This window comes from Pteronotus mesoamericanus, unplaced genomic scaffold (assembly GCF_021234165.1).
Source record: "Pteronotus mesoamericanus isolate MK-2021 breed Mesoamerican mustached bat unplaced genomic scaffold, CSHL_Meso_final contig_74, whole genome shotgun sequence".
Lineage (NCBI taxonomy): Eukaryota > Metazoa > Chordata > Mammalia > Chiroptera > Mormoopidae > Pteronotus > Pteronotus mesoamericanus.
The window spans coordinates 28,066,804-28,092,303 of NW_026555247.1; the positions used below are offsets into that span (position 1 = coordinate 28,066,804).

Genomic DNA, 25,500 nt, shown 5'->3' on the forward strand with positions numbered 1-25,500 from the left:
GAACTCAGTGGCCTTTTTTAAAAAATAATAACCTTATTGCGATATAATTCACATACAATAAAATTCACCCTTTTAAAGTGTAGTGCAAATATCACTACAATCAATTTCAGAACATTTTCATTACCCTCAAAAGAAACCCCAAACCCATTAGCAGTCACTCCGCATTCCTCTTCTCCTTAGCCTCCAGCAACCACTAATCTCCTCCTCGTTTGTATGGGTTTGCCTGTTCTGGATGTGTCATTTAAATGGGATTATACAGTATGCGACCTTTTGTAACTGGCTTCTGTCACTTAGCATGCTTCCCAGGTTCCATGTTGTAGCATGTATCAGTACTTAATTCCTTTTTATGGCTGAATAATGTTACATTGTATGGATATACTCATTTATATATTCTTTAGTTGATAGACTTTTGGGTTGGCTTTACTTTTTGGCTATTACGAATGATGCTGCTACGAACATTTAGGTACAGGTTTTTCTGTGGACATAGGTTTTCATTAATCTTGGGTGGAATTGCTGGGTCATATGGTAATTGTATGTTTAATATTTTGAAGAATTGTCAGACAACTCTTCAAAAGTGGCTGCCCCATTTTGCAATCCCACTAGCAGTGTAGGAGGGGTTTTATTTTCTTCACTCCCTTGCCGATAGTTATTACATATCCTTTTTAAATTTTTCTAAAAATTGGGGTGACATTGGTTAATAAAATTATATAGGTTTCAAGTGTACAGTTCTGTACTTCATCATTTGTATATTGTATTGTTTGCCACCCAAAGTCAAGTCTCCTTCTATCACCATTTATCACCCCTTTGCCCTCTTTTACTTCCTCTCACCTTACTTTCCCTTGGTAATTACCATGCTGTTGTCTATATATGTGTATAAGGTTTTTTTTGCTTAATCTCTCTTTTTTTAAAGATTTTTATTTTTTCATTTTTAGAGAGGAAGAGAGGGGGAAGGAAAAGGAGAGAAACATCGATGTGCAGGAGATATAGCGATCAGTTGCCTCTTGCACACCCCCAAGTGGGGACCTGGCCTGCAACCCAGGCATGTGCCCTGACTGGGAATCGAACTGGCGACCTTAAGGTTCACAGGCGAAAAATACAATCAACAAGACTTGATTGAGCATGCCTCTATAATAACAAGAAGGCCTAACATTAATATTTTTGGAATGTCAAAAACAGCAACATTTTAAGTCACTTAAAAATCTAAGAACCAAATTTTAATTATGAACATTCAGTCTTTGACTTAACTGGAGCAGTTTCATCTTTTCCCAAGTAATTGAATCTGCGTTGTAAAATATGTTCTAATATGTTTTTTTGTTTTTTTGTTTTTTTTTTTAGATTATCCTGAATACCACATGTCTAACAGTTTTCCTTGCAACATTAGCCAGTATTTTTCACTGCCTCCAAAAAATCAAAAGTGCCCTGGAAGTTGGAGACATATTTGATTTAAAAGAAATAACTTTAGCAAATGGACAATATGTCTATTACGAATACACCAACAAGTAATGATGCCTGTCTGAGCATTGTACATAGTTTGATGTGCCATAGACAAGGTGGAGAGAGTGAAACATTTGCGAAAAGAGCAATTGAAAGTTTGGTAAAGAAGCTGAAGGAGAAAAAAGATGAATTGGATTCTTTAATAACAGCCATTACTACAAATGGAGCTCATCCTAGCAAATGTGTTACCATACAGAGAACTTTGGATGGAAGGCTTCAGGTTAGTTTTGTACTAGAGTTTTCTTACGTCTTTTGTAGTGGCAGACTTTTAAAAAAAAAAAAATCTTATTTCTTCTTAAGTTTCTTTGGGATAATTTGATCCTTGCTTCATCTCTTTAGATATTGTACATCCTGTACCAGTACTCATTATAGGAATATATGGAAGACTATGTATTCCATATAATAAAGGTATTTTTAAAAATTGTTTAATGTTCTGACCTAAAAGTCAAATTTAGAAAATTTGGAACATAAGAATAAAAGAAGAAAATCCACATCTTTAGCACTTTGGTATTCATCCTTGTAGCTTTTTTTTTTTTCTTTTTGGTATTATATACACATTTTTAAAACCCTAAGCTATACTTGGTTCTTGTATAGTTTAGAATTCTGCTATAGTATTTTTGGTACTTTTGTATAAAAAACAATCTAGAATTCAAGCTTATCTTTAAAACTTGAGTTAAGAAGCTTGTATTTTGCAAATGTTCTTTACCTTTCATTTTAACTAGTCTCATTTTTCATGTGGAACTACGTATTTCCTGTGCTTAATCTTTTTAAAGAAATCTTAAGTCTTTAGATTAAAAACTTTTATTTCTAAGTTTTAGGCATAATTTCTACAACAAACTCATACTTTTTTTCGCATTTTTAAAACCTGAGCACAGGCCTTGAAATCATACCTTAAGCTCACTGCATTGTGACCATGGCCAAGTAAGTTATTCTGAGCTTTAGTTTTCTCATTTATGAATGATGATTGTGACACTGACTTTGTAGGACTGTGAGGATTAAGTGAGAATGTGCATAAAATACCTTGTTAATGTGTGATATATAACTGATGCTCAATAAGCGGTCCTTTATTTTTCCTAGGTGGCAGGTCGGAAAGGATTTCCTCATGTGATCTATGCTCGTCTCTGGAGGTGGCCTGATCTTCACAAAAATGAACTAAAACATGTTAAATATTGTCAGTATGCGTTTGACTTAAAATGTGATAGTGTCTGTGTGAATCCATATCACTATGAACGAGTTGTATCACCTGGAATTGGTAAGTAGACTTTGCCTTTATCCTTAGAAGCACAAAAGGAAAAGATCTGAATAGTGTTTTAATTTTCCTAAGTTAAATTACAAATTTGGAAGAGGCCCAGGACTGCAACTAACGTTAAATAATCAAACATTTTTAATGAAATAAAAATATTTAAATTTCAACTTTGGAACAAACTTATATTTTGACTGCTAAAACCAAATAGTTGGTATTTTGCCCATTTAGAATATTTTTGAAAATTAAGATGGAAAACATGATAAAATTAAATAGTTCATGTATTGTTAGATAACATTTATACTATTCCTGAATTAAAATGGCTCATGAAGTTTTGACTGTAGCTTATGTTTACATTCTATAGTTTTAAGTATAGTGGAAAATATTTTCATGATAATGATTAATGTTTCGTTTTCTTTTCCTCTTTAAAAAATTAAGATCTCTCAGGATTAACACTGCAGAGTAATGGTAAGTAATCTGTTTCTTGTAACTTTCTCTGTTTTCTTTTATTATTTCCCCTCTTTTTTTTTTTTTAACTTAGAAATTGTGTGGATACTGGAAACATGTACAAGAAAAAACTTAACCACTTTGGAAATGTAGATTTTGCAGTGTGTGCAAGTATGCATGAGCATTTAAAACAATTTAAATAAGCTGTTGGCTCTTTGGATTTGAACTGCTATTTATGAGCTAAAGTAGTTTAAAAATAGGACAGGAGATCATAAAACATACAAAGGAACAATATTTTAAAAATTGGTTAAAATGGAGTATTTTGGAAGAAAAATCTCTTAGAGCTAGTTTAAATGAATTAAATGCCTGTAATGTTTGGTAATTTGGAATCATATATAGCATCTTTTAAAAATACCAGTATTCTGATTTTTCTTCATTTCAGTCTAACTTATTTTTATAAATTATAGGTAATTTTAAGAATGCTCTAAAACTGCATATATTAATATTTTTTCAGTCTTGTTACATTTTGAGTAAATAAAACAAAGGTGTTTAAAGTATATGCTGATCACAGAGAATCTAATCCTATTTTAAAAAGGAGAAAGTGTTTGGAGGTGAGGAAATGCCACAAATGGGTGTGTATGGTTTTTGTTTTGTTTTTTAGCATAATATTTAAGAACAGAGGTCTGTTAAAAACTTAAGCTGTATTACGTAGAACATGTTAATAAACTCAAAATTCTGTAAGAACTAATTAGCTTGAGAGAAACGGATAAAGAGCCACTATCATTTTAGAAAAAGGTATGCTATTATTCTGGAGGGGAATGTTGCAGAATCCTAAGAGGTGGGTCAGAATATCCAAAAGTTTAGGAAGACCATGAAAGTCTACTTGTGTTTATTCTCCACTTTTGTTTCATGTAACTAGTAATAGAAGAAGACTCTAGTGCCTTCTGGAACTTGTTAATGGTTAGTAGGTCTCTGACAACAAGCGTTGGCAATGGAAGCTGTGTGGTCGTCCCGGAAGGACAGCTCTGAGATTGGTTAGAGCTCTGTCACCACAGATACTGATCCTGTGTCTCTTCCCATCTTCACCATTCTCCATCCCTGGTTTTGGAGGATTGAAGCGTTTAGCTCAGGGGTTGTTAGGGGTTGGGAGACTGTAGTGGTAATTATATCAGAATCTCCCTACGCGGTGGTTTGAGGGGATCCAATTCTGAAGGGTCATTACACTCCTTCCCTATCCTAAATACTGCTTTATTGATGGGATTGTGTGGGTTAATAGCTTCTTTTTTGTGGCTCTAGAGCTGTCTTCAGCCCTGTAGAACCCACTTATGTATATAAAGGCTGGCTTCAAAGGCTTATTTCCTCAGAAAACAACAGGTGTTTTCATAGCTATGTCTAGATTTGGTCAAAGAAATAATATAAGAACAGGTAACTAAAATTTAATAAAATGAGTTGATTCCTTTAATTTTGAATTAGGATCATGGTGGTAATCATTTTCAGCCTGTCCCATCTCTTCTTTGAAACCTTCCATGACCACGTCCACCTGTGTATTCACTTTAACAAATATTTAATGAGCATGTATTGCCTGGTACTGTGTTAGATTCTAGGGACAATAGGATAAATCAGGCATGTTTTCTTCACTTAGGGAGCTCAGAGTCTAATGGAGGGTAGAAAAGGTAAATAAGACAGCGACGTTGCCATCAGACAAGCACGTGGCCTATCTGCTGGTAGTGATAAAGGGTGTAGACCTAGGAAAAACCCAGTGACTTCAGCTTTTCTGTTTCCTGGACATTCCTTACTCCTCATTGAACATTCTACAATAGCTGTATACATGTATGACTGCTCTAAAAATACGGCTAAATCATAAATCATATGACTAACACTGAGTGCTCATTTTGTATCAGGTACTGAGCTAAATGATTTACAAGTATCGTGTCATCATTCTCATAATACCCCTAATGGTAGGTGGCAGTATCCACACTTTATAAACGATGAAGACTGGTGCTTGGAGAGGTCAAGGAACTTGCCCAAGGTTAGACAGCTAGCAGGAGCTGGAGTAATGCTTGCTCACTGTTAGATATTTAAACAGTAGAGAATACTATAGAATACTGTAAGCTCCACGAGCGTAGAGATCTTTCTTTTGTTTATTGATGTATCCCAAGTGCTAGAACAGTACCTGGAACATAGGTGCTCAATAAATATTTTTTTAGCAAATGAATTTGTTGAATGCTCGTCCATAAAGAGAAATACTTAACAGTTTGGTGTCTGTTTTTCTAGACTTTAAAAATATATACTATATGTTTTTTTAATTTTATTTTTTTGAATAGGCAATACATGGTCCATAAATCAAAATACTATAAAAAGGTATACAGTGAAAAGAAGTGCTCCCACCCCTGCCCCCATTCCCCCCTACCTCAGGTAATCACTTTTATTAGTTTCTGGTGTTTCCTTCCAGCGTTTCTTTATGCAAAAATACATGTACTGTTTCCCTCCTTTATTACACAAAAAGCACATTATGCACTTTTCTGGACCCTTTTTATTTACAGTATATGATTTTTTAAACATGCATATGATCATAGTGTACAATAGTATTTTCCAGTCTACTTTTTTCCTCTTGGCAAAAATATATAGCAGACATCTATCTTGTCGATGCCTACAATTTTACCTAAGAAACATATGTTTTAAGTTACTTGATTTAGAGACATGCAGAATGGTAAAAGTCTCAAACTTATATTTGGGAAACATACTAGGCAAGAAAAAGTTATGAGGCATACTTTTTTAAAAGCAGAGTTCAGTTGTTATGATTGCACATTAAGCTGGAGAATCAACAGAAAAGCAGAAGCAGTGAGTATGAATTTCACCAGCTATATCCTCAAATCAGTAGCTTTTTCCTTATGTGTTAGTTATATCAATATCTTGGTAAAAAGATCCTAGTCACTGTAACAGCAAAAAATCCTAAAATGTCCACGAATTAAATGGAGACATCAGGATCTGTATGAAGAAAGTCACAGAACTTTGTGGAAGAATGTAACTTAAAAAATAGATTGAATAAATAACAGCTATACCCACTTTATGCCCCAAATGATTTTTTCTTTGTATTATAATTTGGCCAACATTAGTGATGAGTGGTTGGGTTCAGTTTTGTTTTGTTTTACTGATGTATAATGATGTGTTAAGCATCCTTTTGGTTATCTTCCTATTTTTGTAGAATTTTCTAAAGAGAAATCTTTGGAGTGAAATTTATGTGTCTTAAAAATATTAATGTCTTCCTGACTTTTGATTCATAAAGAGCCTTTAAAAGATTGTACATAGAAATTTGAACAATGGATTATTCTTGCTGTATTGAAATATTCTCAGTTTAATGAAAAAATAGCCACTCAAAAAATTGGTATTATATGTAGGGTTTTTTCAAAGATTGACGTAGGGATACATAAGGAGCTCACTATGCTGGTTCTCAATGGAAAAGATAGTATCTTTGTGGACTATTAATTAACTGCTCTAAAAAAAGAACGTAGTGTTAGAGTTCAACAGATTGTAAAATTCTGGGGTAGTGTTAGTTCAGAAGCAGAAGATGGTTTTTTGCTAAAAATAAAAAGCAAACCCCAAAACAGTAGGCCCAAAACAAATAGGTATGGAGATTCAGGGTAGAGAGCAATTAACATTATAAATACGGTTTCAGTTTTCTTTTTTCGTCCCAGCAAACCCTGTTCCCTGGTTTGTTCAGGGAAAGGTGTTATATCAGCTACAATCTGGCTTTGCTTATTCACGTGTAGCCACATAGGTGAAAGATGATCATTATTAAGTTTTTTCATGTCATATATTTATCAAACATCATTTTTTGGGATGGTTTTCCCAAAGGAAATTTCAGTTTGACCTAACATTTAGGATTTTTCTGTCTGGTTCTTAACCGTTTAGGGACACTTACTATACTTCACTTTCAAGGACTGTGTTACTTAATTCTAGATCTTGGAATTGGGCAGTTATCAGATCCCACCCATATTTCTACATACAGTGTGTGAAATTAGCAAAAAGATAGAGCTAAGTACTCAGACTCAGTTTGGTCTTCTCATCTGGATGTGTATTTTTCCCAGCCATTTGGTTTTTGTCTACCTCATGTTATATATTTAAGGTAATTATTATTTCTAGGTTAATCAAGAAACTAAGGAATACCTCTTCAAAACCATTGCTGGAAGTTGGAATATAGTCTAGCTTCAAATTTCAATAAGTTGTTCAAATTGATGATAAAATATGTCTGATGCCACTACCTGTAAATGAATAGCTTTTCCTGATAAAGTAGTATGCTTTAAAACTATTATGAAAAAAATTTCTGTTATATACACTATAGTTTTTAGGTGTTATATTGCTTACAAGATTTTTTTCTGGGAATAGAAGCTTATAAGATTTTAAAATATGTTTAATTTTCTGTATAGCTCCACCAAGTATGTTGGTGAAGGATGAATATGTTCATGACTTTGAGGGACAGCCATCGTTATCCACTGAAGGGCATTCTATTCAAACCATTCAGCATCCACCAAGTAATCGTGCATCGACGGAGACGTACAGCACCCCAGCTCTGTTAGCTCCATCTGAGTCTAACGCTACCAGCACCACCAACTTTCCCAACATTCCTGTGGCTTCCACAAGTGAGTTGTAGAATCAGATGTAGTCAGCAAGTTGAATTTCCCTAACCATTAAATATTTATGTGTAGTCACTTGGAGGAAAACTCCTAGTAAGTAAAAATTAAAAGTATTATGGTATTTTTCATTGGTAAACAAGTATTAAATAGGTTTTTGGGTTAGTCCTGGAAAAAATGGTTTGTAGTTTACTTAAACATTATTATGTTGATGTGTAGTCATTTGGAATTTAACTTATGACTTTGATTATAATATTGATTTAAATTAATGGTCTAATTTGTACTTTTATCTACTGTTAATGCAGAAGTGAGAAGCCTCTTGAGCTTTCAGATACGTTTTAGAGAAATAATTAAGTAGTTAACAGGTAGTTTTAAACCAACATGTTTACAAAAATCTGTGCTGATGGAATTGTGAGCTTTTCTTTAATCTTTTTTTAAAATTTATCTGGCAGAATATTACTTTATAATAGTCATCTCATTCTCTCGTTGTGCAAACTTAGAAAAGGGGATTTTGACAAACTTGTTTATAACTTAATATCCCTCAAGGTAAACATTAAGCATTTAGTCAACTTCAAAATAAAGTTAATTCTGTGTATCTAACTCTTAGTTTTTTTCAAATAAGTCTATCTAATTTCAAAAAGGTTTCTCCCATAATAGAGGTAGGTGCCATTTTCCCTGCCACAGGGCTATTAGGTTCAGCTTTTCTTGGGGCCTGATCAAGGTATTAATGACTTGGTTCTGTTAGTACTTTTATTTTCACAGTCACCAGAGGTTGGACAATTTGCTGCTTGGAGTAGCTCTTTTAAATTAATCACAGAGCAGGGTCTTGGCATGTGTATGGTGTTATTTGTACCTGGTTGCTAAGGAGATTGTATCTAAGCTCACATCAGCACTAGATGTTGATAGATCTGGATTGATACTTTGTTGGCTGCTAACAAAGGGAACATTATTCTGTTTACTTTAATATCAGATCAGATTCAGTATAGAAATTTGATCTTTGGAGTAAATGGAGGACTGATTTATATAATTGAGTTTTTCAGTGAAGCATGCCAACTTTCCCCGTCTTTAATTCATTTCACCTCTTCGAAACTATTATCTTTTGAATTTGCTACATGAGATGACAGTCTCATCAAATAGACTCATACAGTCTGTGTGAAAATATGGGAGAACAGTCTCACATACTGTAAGAGGGTCATACCGGTTAAGCACATATTTTAGAACCTGGACCCTTAACCATGTGGTGCTTCTGTTATCTGCCTATTCTTTATTTACCAGTTTGGATAATATCATTGACAAGGAGAGTGGGTAATGATGGAGACTTTACAGCATAGATTATTAGTGCTAGAGCGCAGTCACCCAACCTCTGTTTTTATTGTCTTGAGTTTGAATTTGCATGCCTTTGTTGATGTCTGCAAAATTGACTTCAGTTTAACTGTACTGTTCCCTGGGGCTGAGTCCTATGAAGACTAGAAAAAGTAATATGAATGAAATGCAGATACTTTTGTCTTGATATCTTTTGGACATATTTTCACAGTTGAGTAATAATTACTTTAGGTTTTAGAATTTGTTGCAATTTTTTTTGTATTACATCACAAAAAGTGTATTGATAGAATTAAAAGAAAATTGGATTAAAACAGAGGAATTGGAAGACTATTTACATGAGCTGATTTAATTATATGGTTTAATTTCATTTTACATACTTGGAATTGGGTAATGGAAATATTCGATACAGGTAACTGCAATTGGCTACGTTACAGTCTGTATTCAGTGGGCACCTGTGTGTCTTCAGTTTCTTTCTAAACATCTATAAATTTAGTCATAAGATATCTTGCAAAAATTGGGAGGGGGATGAGTAGGAAAGGAGATCACTAAAAACATTGTCTTTAAAAATAAATAATTTGGGGAGTATTTAAGTATTCTCTATAGTTTATTTTTTAAAATATTTTATTTATTTATTTTTAAAGAGAGGGGAAAAGAAGGAGAAAGAGAAAGAAACATCAATGTGTGGTTGCCTTTTGTACGTCCCCAACTGGGGACCTGGCCTGTAACCCAGGCAAGTGCCCTGACTGGGAATTGAACCAGCAACCTTTTGATTTGCAGGCTGGCACTCAATCCACTGAGCCACACCAGCCAGAGCAAAATATTCTCTATAGTTTTTAGCCTCAGGGAAATGTGATTTGTAGAAAAGAGGAAAATGTTCCTTTTCCTTGATACTTTGAGCAGTGGTTATTTACTCCCATCTCTCTGATTGTACTCTCGTTTAGATGAGAAAAAATCGAGGTGATGCTGGTGACAAACAACAATTATGAAATGTTAGTGCTTTCCAAATGAGATAAACAATTGACTTAATGCATACTTGAAAACATCAAGTTTTTCTTCACAAAAAAAAAAGAGAGAGAGAGAGAGAGGCCTTAAAAGTGTAGGCCAATAAGCAATATCATAGAATGGTTTTGAATTGAACAGAGGCTAGAGGAAGCTTAATCTCTATATTACATATAGAGAGGGCAACTAATTTCCTGTAAATCCAGGAATCACTTCTTGGTAAGATTCTTGATTTGTAAAAGTACATGAAAAAAATTTGACAGTAGACTGATAGTTTGATAGTGGTTTGTTGGTTTGTTTTTGCTAGGAAATGCTATATGATTGGAAAGCAGACCTTGAATTTTTTTTTTTTAATTTACTCACCTTACCCATCACATTCCACTTAAAATATTTGCCTGCTTTTCTTTTCTTTTATCAAACCCTAGCATTCTGTTATTACCAGTTATTAGAGCTCATGATAATGAACTTTCCAGTTTTCACCATTTTCTTACACCTGGACTTCTGGAGTCCTAATCAGAAAGGCCCAGAGCTAGATGGAGTGGCCTGGGGTGAGCTGATGTGCTTCTGAAGAAGTTATTATGATAGGGATTTTGCTGGCATTTGAAGAATATTGTGAAGAAATAGGCCACTAAAATTAGCTAGACATTACTTAAGATAGAATAGTTTTGAACTTCTCCAAGGTAAGGTTTGCCTTTATAGTGGACTTGAGGATTTTTTATTTGATAGGCCATGAATGAGTTCCACTTTTTGCCCATTTTTATAGTGACAATCAGATATAACTTAGTCCTTCATTTACTATTTAAAACCATAGGATTGCATCTATAAATGTACCATATTAATGTCTTCTTGTTCCTCTAGGTCAGCCTGCCAGTATCCTGGCAGGCAGCCATAGTGAAGGATTGTTGCAGATAGCTTCAGGGCCTCAGCCAGGACAGCAGCAGAATGGATTTACTGGGCAGCCAGCTACTTACCATCATAGTATGTACATGCTTTTTAAAATCTTTTAACTAGTTGAGAAAAAAAATAGGCAGACTTTATAAAAGCAAATTAATCCATGTGGGCCTTAATTTTTAGACAGCACTACCACCTGGACTGGAAGTAGGACCGCACCATACACACCTAATTTGCCTCACCACCAAAACGGCCATCTTCAGCACCACCCGCCTATGCCGCCCCATCCCGGACATTACTGTAAGCTCTTGTTTTTGTTGTAAGGGCTTTTTCTTTTGAGGACTTTGGTTTGTTTGTTTTTTTTAATTAAAAAAATGTTTTTACATCTTCTTTTCATCTTACAATTTAGTTTTATTAAATGAGTAACTTTTTCACTATTTTTATAAACAGTATTATTTATTTTTTATAATTGTGTTGTCATACTTTTGTTTTAGAGAAGTGATATTTACTAAATACATTTACTTTTCTCTTGCTAATGTTTCATTAACACCACATTGATTTCCATTCATTTGTTTGTTTGCTTTGTATATGTTCTTAGATCTCATGTGTATATCTATATCCACCCTAAGTTGATGGAAACCCTTTGAGTATCAAGACCTCAAGGTTTCCCTCACTGTATTATTTAGCATACCATAGGCACTCAGCTGTTGAATCCATCATTACTCTGTGCAGGCTTGATTGGGAGGGATACCCTACCGATTAACCATAGCTTGTAGTTTCAGGCACAATAGGAACATTGTTCATTTGGCATAGTAAAATCAAGAGTATAAATCTTTCCTACATAGTAAGTCTTTTTTTCTCTAATATAAGTTTAATAGTACCAAAGAAACTTGGAAAATATAGAAAAGTATACATAAAAAGATAAAAATCACCCAGTATTCTACAACCCAGAGAGATCTACTTCTAATACTTTGGCATGTTTTTCTTCCAGTCATAGAAATGGGTATATATAAATTTGAGAGGAGGAGGAGATCATACTGTATATATTGTTAATCCTGTTTTCTTCCTTCAGTTGTGTTACTATTTTTCCATGTCTTAAGAGAATATAATTTTTAATGTCTGCCTGGCCCAGCAAAGTGGTTAAGGGTGCTGAATTTGAACCCTTAACTGGCTGTGTGACCATTGGCAAGTTATTTAATCTCTCTAAGCCTTAAGGGTAATAATAGTATCCACCTCAATGTTGTAAGAAGTAAATGTAATAATTCATGTGAGATGTTTAGCATAGTGTCTTAACACATAATAATCTCTCAATTATGTTAGCTGTTGTTCCATTATGGAAATATCCTTAATTTAATAAACCATAAACACTTGATTTTAGAATGGACCTAATGATTTGAATTATTATTGTATATCACATTATAAATTATACTGTATTACATGTTATGTGAATAATTTATTTTATTTACATTAAATTTTGCATGTATAACTATTACAAATTGCTTAATGGCACTTGGCATATCATGCTAAAATGTTAGCTATTAAATATCTACAAAGGTAATTCAAGAGTATTTGCTTATTATAATTATAATCTAAACTAAGCTTTTAAGTTCTTAAACATTGCATAAGCTTGATCCAAACAGCTCCTACGGTATGGTAGTTACATTTGAGTAAGGTTCATTAAAAAATTTAGCATTGGTGAACTTTTAATAAATAAAATTGGGATTTTTATTGTCTTTTCTTTAGGGCCAGTTCACAATGAACTTGCATTCCAGCCTCCCATTTCCAATCATCCTGGTAAGTGTATTTCCAAATTGATTTCCTATTTAGATTTGCTTTATGGTAATAGAAACACATACACAGGCTTTAATATAACTACAGCATAACTTAATGTTTGGATAACTACAATTCGTATTATGGCATTAATTAGTAACCAGTGTGGTCACACATAAACTGTTTATATTTGATTCTTTTTAACTGCCTCTGAAAGAAAAGACAAGAACTCTGTTCAGTTAAAATATTAAGTACCAAAATCATGGTTTTTGCAATGAGTACATAAATATGCAGCAAAAGGAAACTAGGTTTCAAAATAGAACTGACTTAAAATTGTAGCTTAAAAAGCTAGTAAAGGATCTGAAGAAAAATAATTCACTGTAACTGTCTTAGATGATAGATTCAGAAGTCTCTGGCTAATTGTAATTTAGAGACTGATTAAATTATGTGCAAAAGAGTAAATAGCTAAGTAGATTTTCTCAATTCATAGTTTGAATATAACTTCTTAAACTAAAGAAGTAATAAAACAGAAGGTTTAGAAATAAAGTACCAAAGGCTTCTTAACATAAATTAGGGTTTTGATTTGTTTTCCTTTCCTCTATCCCTTCTTATGTTTTTATTATCATAAAAAGATACAAATACATAATTTCAACTCATCATCTTTTCACCATAATTCAAAACATGTTTTATTTTAAAGAATTTTAAACATTTACCGAATGCCAGATTAGTACGGGAGTTCCTTCCCTCATTGTACTCATCTCTCAGTTGTAGCTCTTAACAGCTAATGGCCAATCTTTTTTCATTTATACCCCTACCTGCTTTTCCTTTTTTTTCCTTAAATGTTCTCTATGACAAGGGTCCATAAGGTTTTTGTGTGTTTTTTTTGAAATCCTCACCTGATGAAAGTTTTGTATTACTTTTAGAGAGAAACATTGATGCAAGAGAGAGCATCAATTGGTTGCCTCTTGTATGTGCCTGGGCCGGGGAGAGTACATGCCCTGACTGGGGGTTGAACCTGTAACCTTTCAGTTAAGGGACAAGGCTCCAACCACTGAGCCATACCTGCCAGGGCCCCTCACCTGCTTTTCATTTATACCATCACCTATTATTTTGAAGGAAATCCTATATATTCATTTTAAATGTAAATAGTTTAGTATATGTTTCCAATAAAGATTTAAAAAAATATATATAGTGATCATATGATAAACTTAAAGGATACCTTATAGTTCTTCAAATAGATCTGCATAATTTTCTTAAACAGTGTTTTGTTATTTATTATTTATGTTGGTTCCATTTTCTTCTGGCTATTATAACTTTGAAGGTGACATCTTTATGCTTATAACTCTCATACTTCAGTTTAAGAGATTGAAAGAATTTCTGGATCAGAAGGCCCAGTTGCTTAATGACGGTCACATTAGAGTATAAAAACCACTTTTACTGTGCTTACCAGCAATGCATGGTGATAGTTTAATAAACTTTGTGATGATTTAGGAGGCAAGTAATACTTGTTTTGACCAGGAGAAAAATTCCGATGGGACAGAAACATTTTTTAACATATGCATTTACTAGTTAAATTATCCTATCATGTTATTTGCATATTTGTTGTTTTAAACATTCTTGTGGGTCAAAGGGGCTTGCCTTTTTTAAACATTTTTATTGAGAAATGTAACTTAGAGAAAAGTACATAAAACACGTATAGGTACAGTCTAATGAATAACATTAAAGCCAACACCTGTATCGAAAACTACCCAGACTGAACACTAAATCATTGGAGAACCCCCAGAAACCTTCATATCTCATGCATTTTGTCTCAGTCAAAAACTTCCTTTCCTTTCCCAAGATAACCACTATCCTGGTTTTTATGGATATTATTTTTCTGTTCTTCGAAAATGATGACTGCATCCTTAATCTAGTTTTATAGCTTGGTTTTACTTGTATTTGAAATTATATAATTGAAATCATTGTATTAGATAGAATCTTAATTTCGTTTGAGAATAAATATATTTGGATAAGAGGAAAATCTAGAATCTTAAGAATGAGACTTTTTGGTGACTTCAAGGCAGCATCATTGAGAGTCAGCAGCAGCCCCAGGCAACCTGGCGGGGCAGTGGATAGTTCTCATCTTTGTAAGGCCTACTGGAAGGTGATCTGCAGAAATGAGGGTAATCAGGGCTCCAAAGAAAGACCTACCCTGGATGGAATGTGGAGTGGTGTTGGGAGTGGTGGCATTTAGCTAGTTATTTGGACTCCATTTTAAATTCTGCAATTGCTTTTGGCTTTATGATAGATTTACTTCATTCTTCTTAGGATAGAACTAATGTTAAGGCCTGACAGCTTCTGGTAGTTAGGGAATAGCATAAACTAGCTATGGCAATATGCATCTGTAGCACCCCACATGGGAATTAAAGCCTGTCTTTGAGCAGAACAGGAAGTGACTTAATGGGGAGGATGATCTTGAAAGGTCTCTGTCCAGGTGGTTGTGGGAGGGGATCCGTTCTGCACGTACACCTTAAAAAGAGTCAGCTACTTGGAACCCAGATGTCTGTGAACTCTGGCTGTGAGTACTAATGGGCCCAAGAGCAGTTTTACCTCACTGCCATTCATTTTTCCTCTTGCATTGTTAAAAGAATATTTTCACTGATCTCCCTATCAAGAGAACTTCCCAGTCATATTGCCCTCCTCTCCACCATTTAATCTCTACTGTACTCAGTATTTCTTTTCAAATTAGGATCTAGTTGTTAATTCTCTGCTAAAGATCGTGCATCGATTTTCCTGCTTATTGCTTGGCCATAGGATAAAGTCCAAATTCCTTACTTAGGCAAAAAAGGAAAAGAAAGAAAGAAAGAGTCTCTGACCTGGTCTCAAACAGGAGCCGCTAGCCTCACCTCTTTGTGCTTTAACCATCCTGAGCGCCGCACCCAGGCTTGCTTGGCTGTATTGTCCCTCGGTGCTTTTTTTTGGCACATGCTGTTTTCCTCTTATGTGTCTTGTGCTCTACATATTCATAAAGTTAAATATGTTATTCTCCAACAAATTACTCCCCAAACTGAACAGAGTGGAACAGCAGTGACAGTTTATCTTTATTTCTGTGGGTCAGGGATCTGGGAGCGGCTTAGCTGGTTTGCTCTGGCGCAGAGTCTTCTGAAGTTGCAGTCAAGTTGTTGGCTTGGACTGCCATCATCTGAAGGCTTTTCTGAGGCTGGAGAATTCACCCTCAGGGTGGTTTACCAACATACCTGGCAAATTACTGTTATGGTTGGCAGGAAAATGAAGTTTCTCTCTGTGTAGACCTCTCTGTAGAGCTACTTGAGTGTCTTCACACGACAGCCAGCTTCTGCCAGAGTGAGTGATCAAGAGAAAATGATACAGAGCCTTGGTGTCTTCTAAGACTTAGCGTCAAAAGTTACATCATTTTCATCAAATTCTGTGTTGTAGGGAGGGGACTCCACAAGGATTTGAGTAGCGAGAAATGAGAATCACTGGGACCATCTTGATGCCTGTATTGTGCTTCCCTGACCTACTGAACATGGCAAACACTTAAGACCCAGCTTCAGTGAAGCACTGTTGGGAAGCCTTTCCTGATCCTGCGTGTCCCCTGCTCTCTAGCACTGTCTAACCCTACTAATTACAGCTGTTAGTTTACATAGCTGCTATTGCGTTTCATGAATAAACAGAAAAGAAACCAAAGTGAAATGTTTTTATTAGGTATATGGTTAATGCAGCCCCTTAAGGTCTAATTAAGAAATGCTTTAAAAAAAAAAAGGGCTAAAATGCAGACTGAGGACCATTCAGACAGGAAATATGCATATACCTCTCAAGGTGTAAAATATTTTAAATAATTAATAATCATCAATAATATGTAGTGAATCTATTTTGGGAAATTATTTTTGAAAATCGTTGCATAAATGTTTTAGGAAAAATAGGTAATATAAATTGTAGAATGTGAAAATAATTAGTATTGGTTGCTACCTTGGTGTTAAAGGTTTCAGACAGGCCATATACTTGGTGATTTCTGTGCTTCGACTTTGATAACTAAGTTGAAAAAATACCTTTAGAAAAGTTTGCCATTTCATTTCTTTTTTATGGATTCTGTTTTTGCTTTTTTAGGAACTTCAGTCTTATTTATGTCTTTTCCATTACCATTTAGTCCCCTTATACCTCTCTCCCCCCAGCAATCACCGCACTGTTGTCCATGTCCACGAGTCCTCTTTCCTTTTTGCTCAATCCCTCCATCCCCTCACTCTCCCCGCCACCCACAGCTGTCATCCTGCTCTCCACCTATGAATCTGTCCTCATTTTCCATGTTTGTTCAGTTTGTTCATTAGATTCCCTATATAAGTGAAATCCTATGGTGTTTATCTTTCTCTGACTGGCTTATTTCACGTAGCATAATGTTCTCTGGGTCCATCCACACTGTCGCAAAGGGTAATATTTTCTTCTTTTTTTTTATGGCCAAGTAGTATTCCATTATGTGAATGTCTCATATCTCTTTTACCCACTCATCTGATGGACACTGCAGTGAACATAGGGGTGCTATGTTCTTTCAAATTAGTGTTTGGGGTTGCTTCAGATATATTCCTGTAATTGGGATCACTGGGTCAAAAGGCAGATCCATTTTTTATTTTTTGAGGTACCTCCATACTGTTTTCCACAGTGGCTGCACCAGTCTGCATTCCCACCATCAGCGCAAATGAGTTCCCCTTTCTCCACATCCTTACCAGCATTTGTTTGTTGACTTATTGATGACAGCCATTCTGACAGGTGTGTGGTGGTATCTCATTGTAGTTTTAATTTACATTTCTCTGATGATTAGTGATGTTGAGCATCTTTTCATACGTGTATTGGCCATCTGTATGTCCTCTTTGAAGAAATGTCAGTTCAGGTCCTTTGCCCATTTTTTAATTGGGCTGTTTCTTTGGTGTTGAATTTTGTTCTTTATGAATTTTGGATATTAGCCCCTTAACAGATGTATTGGTGAACATGTTCTCCCATTCTGTGGTTTTAAAAATTTTGTTCATGATTTATTTTGCTGTGCAAAATCTTTCTAGTTTGATGTAGTCCCATTTGTTTACTTTTTTCTTTTGTTTCCCTTGCCTGGGGATAAAAATCCAGTAAAATACTGCTTATGAGCAAGGTCCAAGATTTTGTTGCCTATGTTTTCTTCTATGATTTTTATGGTTTTGAGTCTAAGATTTAAGTCTTTGATCCATTTTGAATTTATTCTTGTGTGTGTTATAATAAGGTGGTCTAGTTCTGTTTTCCTGCACATATCTGTCCAATTTTCTCAACACCATTTATCGAATAACTTATCTTTAGCCCATTGTATATGCTTGTTTCCTCTGTTGAATATTAGTTGACTGTAAAGGTGTGGGTTTATCTCTGGGCTCTCTATTCTGTTCCATGGATGTATATGTCTATTTTTATGCCAGCACCATGCTGTTTTGATTACGATGGCCTTATAGGATAGTTTGATATTAGGCAGCGTGATTCCTCCAACTTTGTTCTTCTTTCTCAAGATCACTGTTGCTGTGTGGGGCCTTTTGTGTTTCCATATAAATTTTTGAAATATTTGTTCTAGTTCTGTGAAATTCATCATTGGAATCTTGATGGGAATTATGATGAATCTACAGATTGCTTAGGGTAGTATGGACACTTTAATGATGTTAATTCTTCCTATCTATGAGCATGGTATGTGCTTCCACTTATTTGTATCTTCCTCTGTTTCTTTCTCCAGTGTCTTATAATTTTCTGAGTACAGGTCTTTTATATCCTTAGTTAGGTTTATTTCTAGGTAGTTGATTCTTTTTTTAGTAATTGTGAATGGGGTTGTTTTCCTAATCTCCCTTTCTGTTAGTTTGTTATTTATTGAAATATAAAAACACAACTGATTTCTGGATAATTTTGTATCCTGCTACTAAATCAGTTCTAGTAGGTCTTGGTAGAATCTTTGGGGTTCTCTATGTATGGTATCATGCCATCTGCAAATAATGACAGTTTTACTTCTTCCTTTCCGATTTGGATGCCTTTCCAACTTGGATGCCTGTAAGTGGCTTTAATGCTCCAACCAAAAGACATAGGATAGTTGAATTGTTAAGGAAACCAGACCTATATTTATGCTGCCTCCAAGAGGCCCACCTCAGATTGAAAGATACACACAGTCTAATAGCAAAGGGATGGAAAAAGGTACTTGATGCAAATGAAAAGGGGAAAAAAAGCTGGGGTAGCAGAACTTATATCCAACAAAATAGGCTATAAAACCAAGGCTATAGTAAGAGACAAGAGAAGGACAATACATAACAATAACGGGAACAATCCAACAAGAGGATTAACCCTAGTAAACATATATGCACCCTGTAGAGAAGCACCTAAATATGTGAAACAAATCTTGATGAACATAAAGGGAGAGAAAGAGAGAAATACAATTATAGTTGGGGATATTAACACCCCGTTGACTTCAATGGATAGGTCTTCCAGACAGAAAATCAACAAGGTGACAGCAGCCTTAAATGACACATTAGATCAAATGGGTTTAATTGATATCTTCAGAGCCTTTCATACCAAGGCAGCAGAATACACATACTTTTCAAGTGCACATGGAACATTTTCAAGGATAGACCCCATATTAGGACACAAAACAAATCTCAGCAAATTTAAGATTAAAATCATACCAAGCATCTTCTCTGACAGCAGTGCTATGAAACTAGAAATCAATCAATCTCAAGAATAACACTGAAAAACAGGCAAAGACATGGAAGCTAAATAACATGTTATTAAACAGTGAATGGGTCAGCAGTGAGATCAAGGAAGAAATCAAAAGATACCTTGATGCAAATTAAAATGAAAGCACAACAATTCAAAATCTGCAGGATACTGGAAAAGCAATCTAAGAGGGAAATTCATAGCATTACAGGCGTATCAAAAAATAAGAAAAAGCTCAAATAATCTAATTTTGCACTTAAAGGAGCTTGAAAAAGAACAACAAACAAAGCCCAAAGTGAGTACAAGGAAGGAAATAAAGAGCAGAGCAGAAAGAAATTAAATGGAATCTAAAACAACTAAAAAAGATCAGTGAATCTAAGAGCTGGTTCTTTGAAAAGATAAACAAGATTGACAAACCTTTAACCAGACTAATCAAGAAAAATAGAGGATCCAAATAAATAAAATCGGAAATGGAAGAGGAGAAATAACAACTGACACCAAAGAATACAAAGCTTTGTGAGAAAATATTATGAACCGCTACCTGTTTTTTGTCATGTATGTGTACTTTTTTGCCCAAATTTTAGAGAGAAAAATAAGGATGTGCATGCATTATATATGGATCATACCTGAAATACCTTATATCTGTTTTTATGTTTTGTAATTATTTGTTACATAAAATTTCTTATACCATAATATGTCCAAAAACAAATGCGAAAATTCCTTTATAATAAAAAGAAGTATCTAAATATAAATAAATTAAAAAATTGAATGAAAAATTTGAAACAAAAGCTATTTTCCCTGAAAGTTTGGGCCAAAAACATGTGTGTGCATTATACATGGGAGCACATTATACACGGCAAAATACATTTTATACCAACAAAACTGGACAAAATGGATAAATTCCTAGAAACATACAACCTTCCAAAAATACATCAGGAAGAATTAAGAGAATCTGAATAGACAGATTACACCTAGTGAAATTGAAGCAGTAATCAAAAAACTCCCAACAAACAAAAGCCCTGGACCAGATTCACAGGTGAATTTTACCCCACATTTGGAGAAGAACGACCACCTTTCCTTCTCACACTATTTCATAAAATTCAAGAGGAGGGAAGGCCCCCAAACTCATTTTACAAGGCCAACATTATTCTAATTCCAAAACCAGATAAAGACTACAAAGGAAGAAAATTATAGGCCAGTATTCCTGATGGACATTGATATTACCTCAGCAAAATATTAGCAAACTGAATACAGCAGTGCATTAAAAAGATCATACACCATGTTCAAGTGGGATTTATTCCAGGAATGCAAATTTGGTACAACATGCACAAATCACTGACTATGATCCAACCCCATAAACAGTGAAGGATAAAAACCACATGATCATATCAATAGATGCAGGAAAAGCATTTGATAAAATCCAGCACCCATTTATGATCAAAACTCTCAGCAAAGTGGGAATAGAGGGAACGTACCTAAACATAATAAAGGCCATACATGACACACTCACTGCCTGCCTCATACTCAATGGGCAAAAGCTACAAGTGTTTCTTGTAAGATTGGGAACAATACAGGGATGTCTGCTTTCACCACTCTCATTCAACATAACACTGGAAGTCCTAGCCACAGCAGATAGACAAAAAGAAATAAAAAGCATCCAAATTGTTTTTGCTTCTTAAAGCTGAGATACAGTCATCAAATTAAATGTTGATTTCAAATTAAAGTGAAGAGTTTCCTCTGTCTTTGAGATTGTTTTGGCAGTTCAAAAATGGATTCAAAATACATACATTTCCAAATTCAGGTTGTGCTCTAGTACACTGGAGGTATTCATCATTTAAAAGAGTTCCTTTATGTGTTCATAAAAAGATTCTCACGGTGCCTCTCATTGAAATCTAAATAATAGGATAATTTATAGTGAGTCTCTTAGGTTCTTTATCCAAATTTTTAATTTTTAAAAAATTATGCAAAGTAAAGTAAAAATTTTTTTCTTCAATAACTTTTATGTCAGGAATTAAAGATAATGCCTTGGAGACTTTCATTTTCCTTTATAATTAAACAACATTTGTCTGATAAAGCTGTGCTTTATAATATGGTCGCCATTACAAAACATATTTAGCTATGCCCTTATATTATAAAGGAAAAAAAAATCATGTCTTTTAAACCTTTCAAACTGAGTTTAAACCTTAAACTCAGTCTTTTAAACCTATTCTCTGGCCAGTGATGAGCACCCAGTATAGGCTTCATGAGACCAGTTCAACTTCACTAATTTAGGGACAAGAAACTAAAAATATCAACTGTGAGCAAGCACATTAACAATCCCACTTCCTTTAAAATGAATTGGGGCATTTAGAAAACTCTTTCTCAACTGAGCAACTTCATCCGGTTGCTGTTAGTTTTGAGAAGCTGCAGGCTTGTCAGTTAAATGGTATTTGGTTCTTGGAGCAAAAAAGCAAAGAGAGATCCAGAAAGGCTTTATGAACTTAACGAATCCATATTTCCTGCTCCTGTTTTAAAAATAATGTTTCCTCTTGTCTGGTTAGCTAATTTACATTGGAATAGAAAATTTTTTCACATGGTATTTGTATCCCAGCAGTGCCAAGTTCTCTGAAAACCATTTATGTTACCTCTGGCCCTCTGTCCTCGCAGATAGTAACCCCCTTCTGCCTACCTTCCTAGGATTAATAACCTCTTGATAGTTGGTCATTTTTCATTCCTGGTTTGTGGCACAACTCTGATACCAGCTTTTTAAATCCTCAAGTCTCTTAAAACTCTTGTTCCTAGTGCCAGCAGGTCAGCTCATTCTAAACCTATTCAGAGATGGAGCTTTATGTAACCATCATTGTTGCATGGGGTCTGACATATTACAGAAACAAACAAAAAAAATCCCTTGGTGACTGGAAAATAATAAAATAAGGTTTAAGTGCAGGTGTGGATGTTGTAGTTCACGATGATAAAAGTATATATTTTTGTTTAAACAAGATTATACAACTCCTCCTCCCCTCCACCCCCCAATTGACTCATGGAAAAAAGGTTGCTCACCATCAAACTTTACTTCTGGTTAGTGTTCTTCAGTGTGAACTAGGAAATGCATATACTCCCACCTCATTTTTTAATTCAGCATTGTAAACATTCATGACTTTAGGGGCATTGTTTGTAACAAAATTTATTTTTTGGACTGATTGTGTAAAGACCTCTTTTAAGTGCTATTACTGTTTTTGCTTCCAAAACATTGGATAATTAGTATCTTGTCTTAGTCCATCTCTTTAGTTTTAGCTTCAAACAACATACCTGCCCGTTCTTTGCTGAAGCTTCTTGTCCATAGTATAATGTGATGTCTTTAATAAAGAATTTTATTATAAGGAATAACTTCATAAATATTCCGGACTGTCTTTTTCATAAGCCACTTTAGTATAGCACTAGTTTTTATGATTACTGATAATTTAAATATATTTAAAGTAATGTTTGTATTCATGATTAGGTGATTTGATCTCTGTGATAAAACATTTGAAATTTTAAGTTTTTGCATCACCAAATCTTCGTGGTCTGTTTTATTCTTCATTGGAAGGTACTTTCTGCCTGACAACATTTTGAAAATCAATTAGATACAAAGAGTTTACAGGATACAGGGTTTTTAAAAATTTATGTTAAGCATCAATTATACTGCATTTTAAGATTGCTGGGGGTTTTTTAAAAGATCTTTTTTTTTTGGTTATTCTAACTATCCATTCAGATTGTTGAAGGATTTATTGCTTCAAATTCTACTCCAGTCAGGGTTCATAAGGACACATTGAGGTGCAGATAAATAATTTGTTTATCAGCAGAAAACTTTACAAACCAAACCAAGTAGTGTCTCCTTTTTTCCCAATCATTTAAAATTATTTTAAACCATTCATGTTCAAATGAATATACTAAATATATCCTCAAAGATAGAATTGTAGTAGTTAACATGAGTTGACTTCATTAAGTGATAGAACAAATGACCTTTTCGCTCAAGAGACGATTGAGAATTCCTACTAAGGGCAGCTATATAGTTGGAGTGTAATTAACCTTGACTCTGGTCTGAATGAATGGCAGAGTAACTTACGCCCTTACTCTCAGGTAGGGAACTAGAAAAATACAACATGGATTGATGTTTTCAAGAGTACTTCCCTGGAATATGTCTTGAGTCAGTATGTTTTTAAAATAAAAGGTTAGACTACATAGAACATATGTGCAGTCAAATGAAATATTATGGTAAAATAATTATTTTAGGTTCTGATTACTTCTGTTCCTTAAATTCTCAGTTGATTGGATCCTTTGAGATAAAAATCAAGTTCTAGATTTTATAAGTGACTCTACAGTTTCCAGAATGCTAGGGACTGAGCTAAAAAAGAGAAGACATGAAAATCCCTACTTTTTAAATGTGTTGTCATTTTAATCATATTCTTTTGGGTGCTTTTCAGATGCCTCTCCTGTCCCTTCACCCTTCCTTGTAGGAAAAGTTTTGTCTTATGGAGTGATGTTCGCTCTCACTTATTTCCTGTAGCTCCTGAGTATTGGTGTTCCATCGCTTACTTTGAAATGGATGTTCAAGTAGGAGAGACATTTAAGGTTCCTTCAAGCTGCCCTATTGTTACCGTTGATGGATATGTGGACCCTTCTGGAGGAGACCGCTTCTGCTTGGGTCAGCTCTCCAATGTCCACAGGACAGAAGCCATTGAGAGAGCAAGGTATTGATTGTATAGTTATTTTAAAAGTTGAACACAGTACACTGTCTTTTATTCAAAGTTATATTTCTCAATGTAGATTATGTAAGTGTTCGAATAGAAAAAAAACAAAGGTCATCTTGAAAATTCAGAATCAGTAAGCATTCCACTTGAATTGTAGATGTTTGCCATTTCAAATATGATAAAAGGTGATTTTTAAAATTTTTTCATTTACATATAGTTGGCATATAATCTTATATTGTATCCCAACTATAGTTTCAGGTGTACAATATAGTGATTTGACATTTTTATATTGTACAATGTGATCACCCTAATTCTAGTAATCAGTCCTCTGTCACTGTGTATACTTATCACAGTGTTAGTAACTCAATTCCCCTTCCCCTTTCAACCTTCCCCCTCCCTTCTGATAACCATCATTTTGGTCTCTGTTTCTATGAGTCTGTTTTTGTTTTGTTTTGTTTTTTGGTTCCACATATAGGTGAAACCATATGGTATTTGTCTTTCTCTGCTTGACTTATTTCACTTGGCATAATACTCATGTTGTCGCAAATGGCAAGATTTTATTCTTTTTTATTAATATTCCATTGTGTATATATGCCACATCTTTAAGATTTTGTGTGTGTGTATGTGTGTGTGTAAATGAAGTTTCTGTGTTTGAATGGTAACAAGACCTTTTGGAATCCAATTTAAAAACTAATTTTTATTTCCTCTGATCATATATTATTTCTACACATATTTAAAGGAAATAAATAACTGAAGGCGTGTTTCTTCAAATGTTATTTAAAATGCTGGATAACAATAAGAGAATGGTTAAATAAATTTTGATAAACTTTCTTTTTTGTAGTCATTAAAATGTTAGGTTTATATAATCACATGTAAATGCTTAAGATGAAATATTATGGGGAAACACTCAATTTTAGGTACTGTGTAATCTCAACTCTTTAAGAAAATGTGTGTGTAAATACATCATTTTGGGTCTATCAGAGCTGTGTCTTTGGCAAATTATCTCTCTAAACCAGTGCTGATAGAATTTTCTGTAATGAAGGAAATGGTTTATATCTGTGTTGTCCAGTACAGTAGCTACTAGCCACATATAGCCATTGAGCACTTAAAATATAGTCATGTGATTAACTGAATTTTAAAATTATTTTAAATTAATTTAAGTAACCACTTTTACCTAGTGGCTGTCAATTTGGACAGTATACCTATAAGCCTTAGTTTTGTTATTTATAGGATGGAAATAGTGATATTTAGCTCATTGAATTGTGAGGACGAATTTATGTTAAACGTTCCTGAC

The 25,500-nt window shown here is 34.4% G+C and overlaps 1 protein-coding gene across 2 annotated transcripts in view; it reads left to right on the top strand.

Annotated features, from left to right (window-relative positions):
* SMAD4 (SMAD family member 4) overlaps positions 1-25,500 on the top strand; it is a 51,721-nt gene that overhangs the window by 13,041 nt on the left and 13,180 nt on the right. For both annotated transcript variants that reach the window (XR_008529997.1, XM_054583672.1), the window contains exons 2-9: positions 1,336-1,714; positions 2,572-2,746; positions 3,176-3,205; positions 7,612-7,824; positions 10,996-11,115; positions 11,212-11,328; positions 12,772-12,822; positions 24,023-24,206. Coding sequence is in view for 1 of the 2 variants with exons in the window: in XM_054583672.1 (XP_054439647.1) it covers positions 1,466-1,714; positions 2,572-2,746; positions 3,176-3,205; positions 7,612-7,824; positions 10,996-11,115; positions 11,212-11,328; positions 12,772-12,822; positions 24,023-24,206 (1,139 nt within the window). In the remaining variant the exon portion in view is untranslated. The remainder of the gene's footprint in view (positions 1-1,335; positions 1,715-2,571; positions 2,747-3,175; positions 3,206-7,611; positions 7,825-10,995; positions 11,116-11,211; positions 11,329-12,771; positions 12,823-24,022; positions 24,207-25,500) is intronic.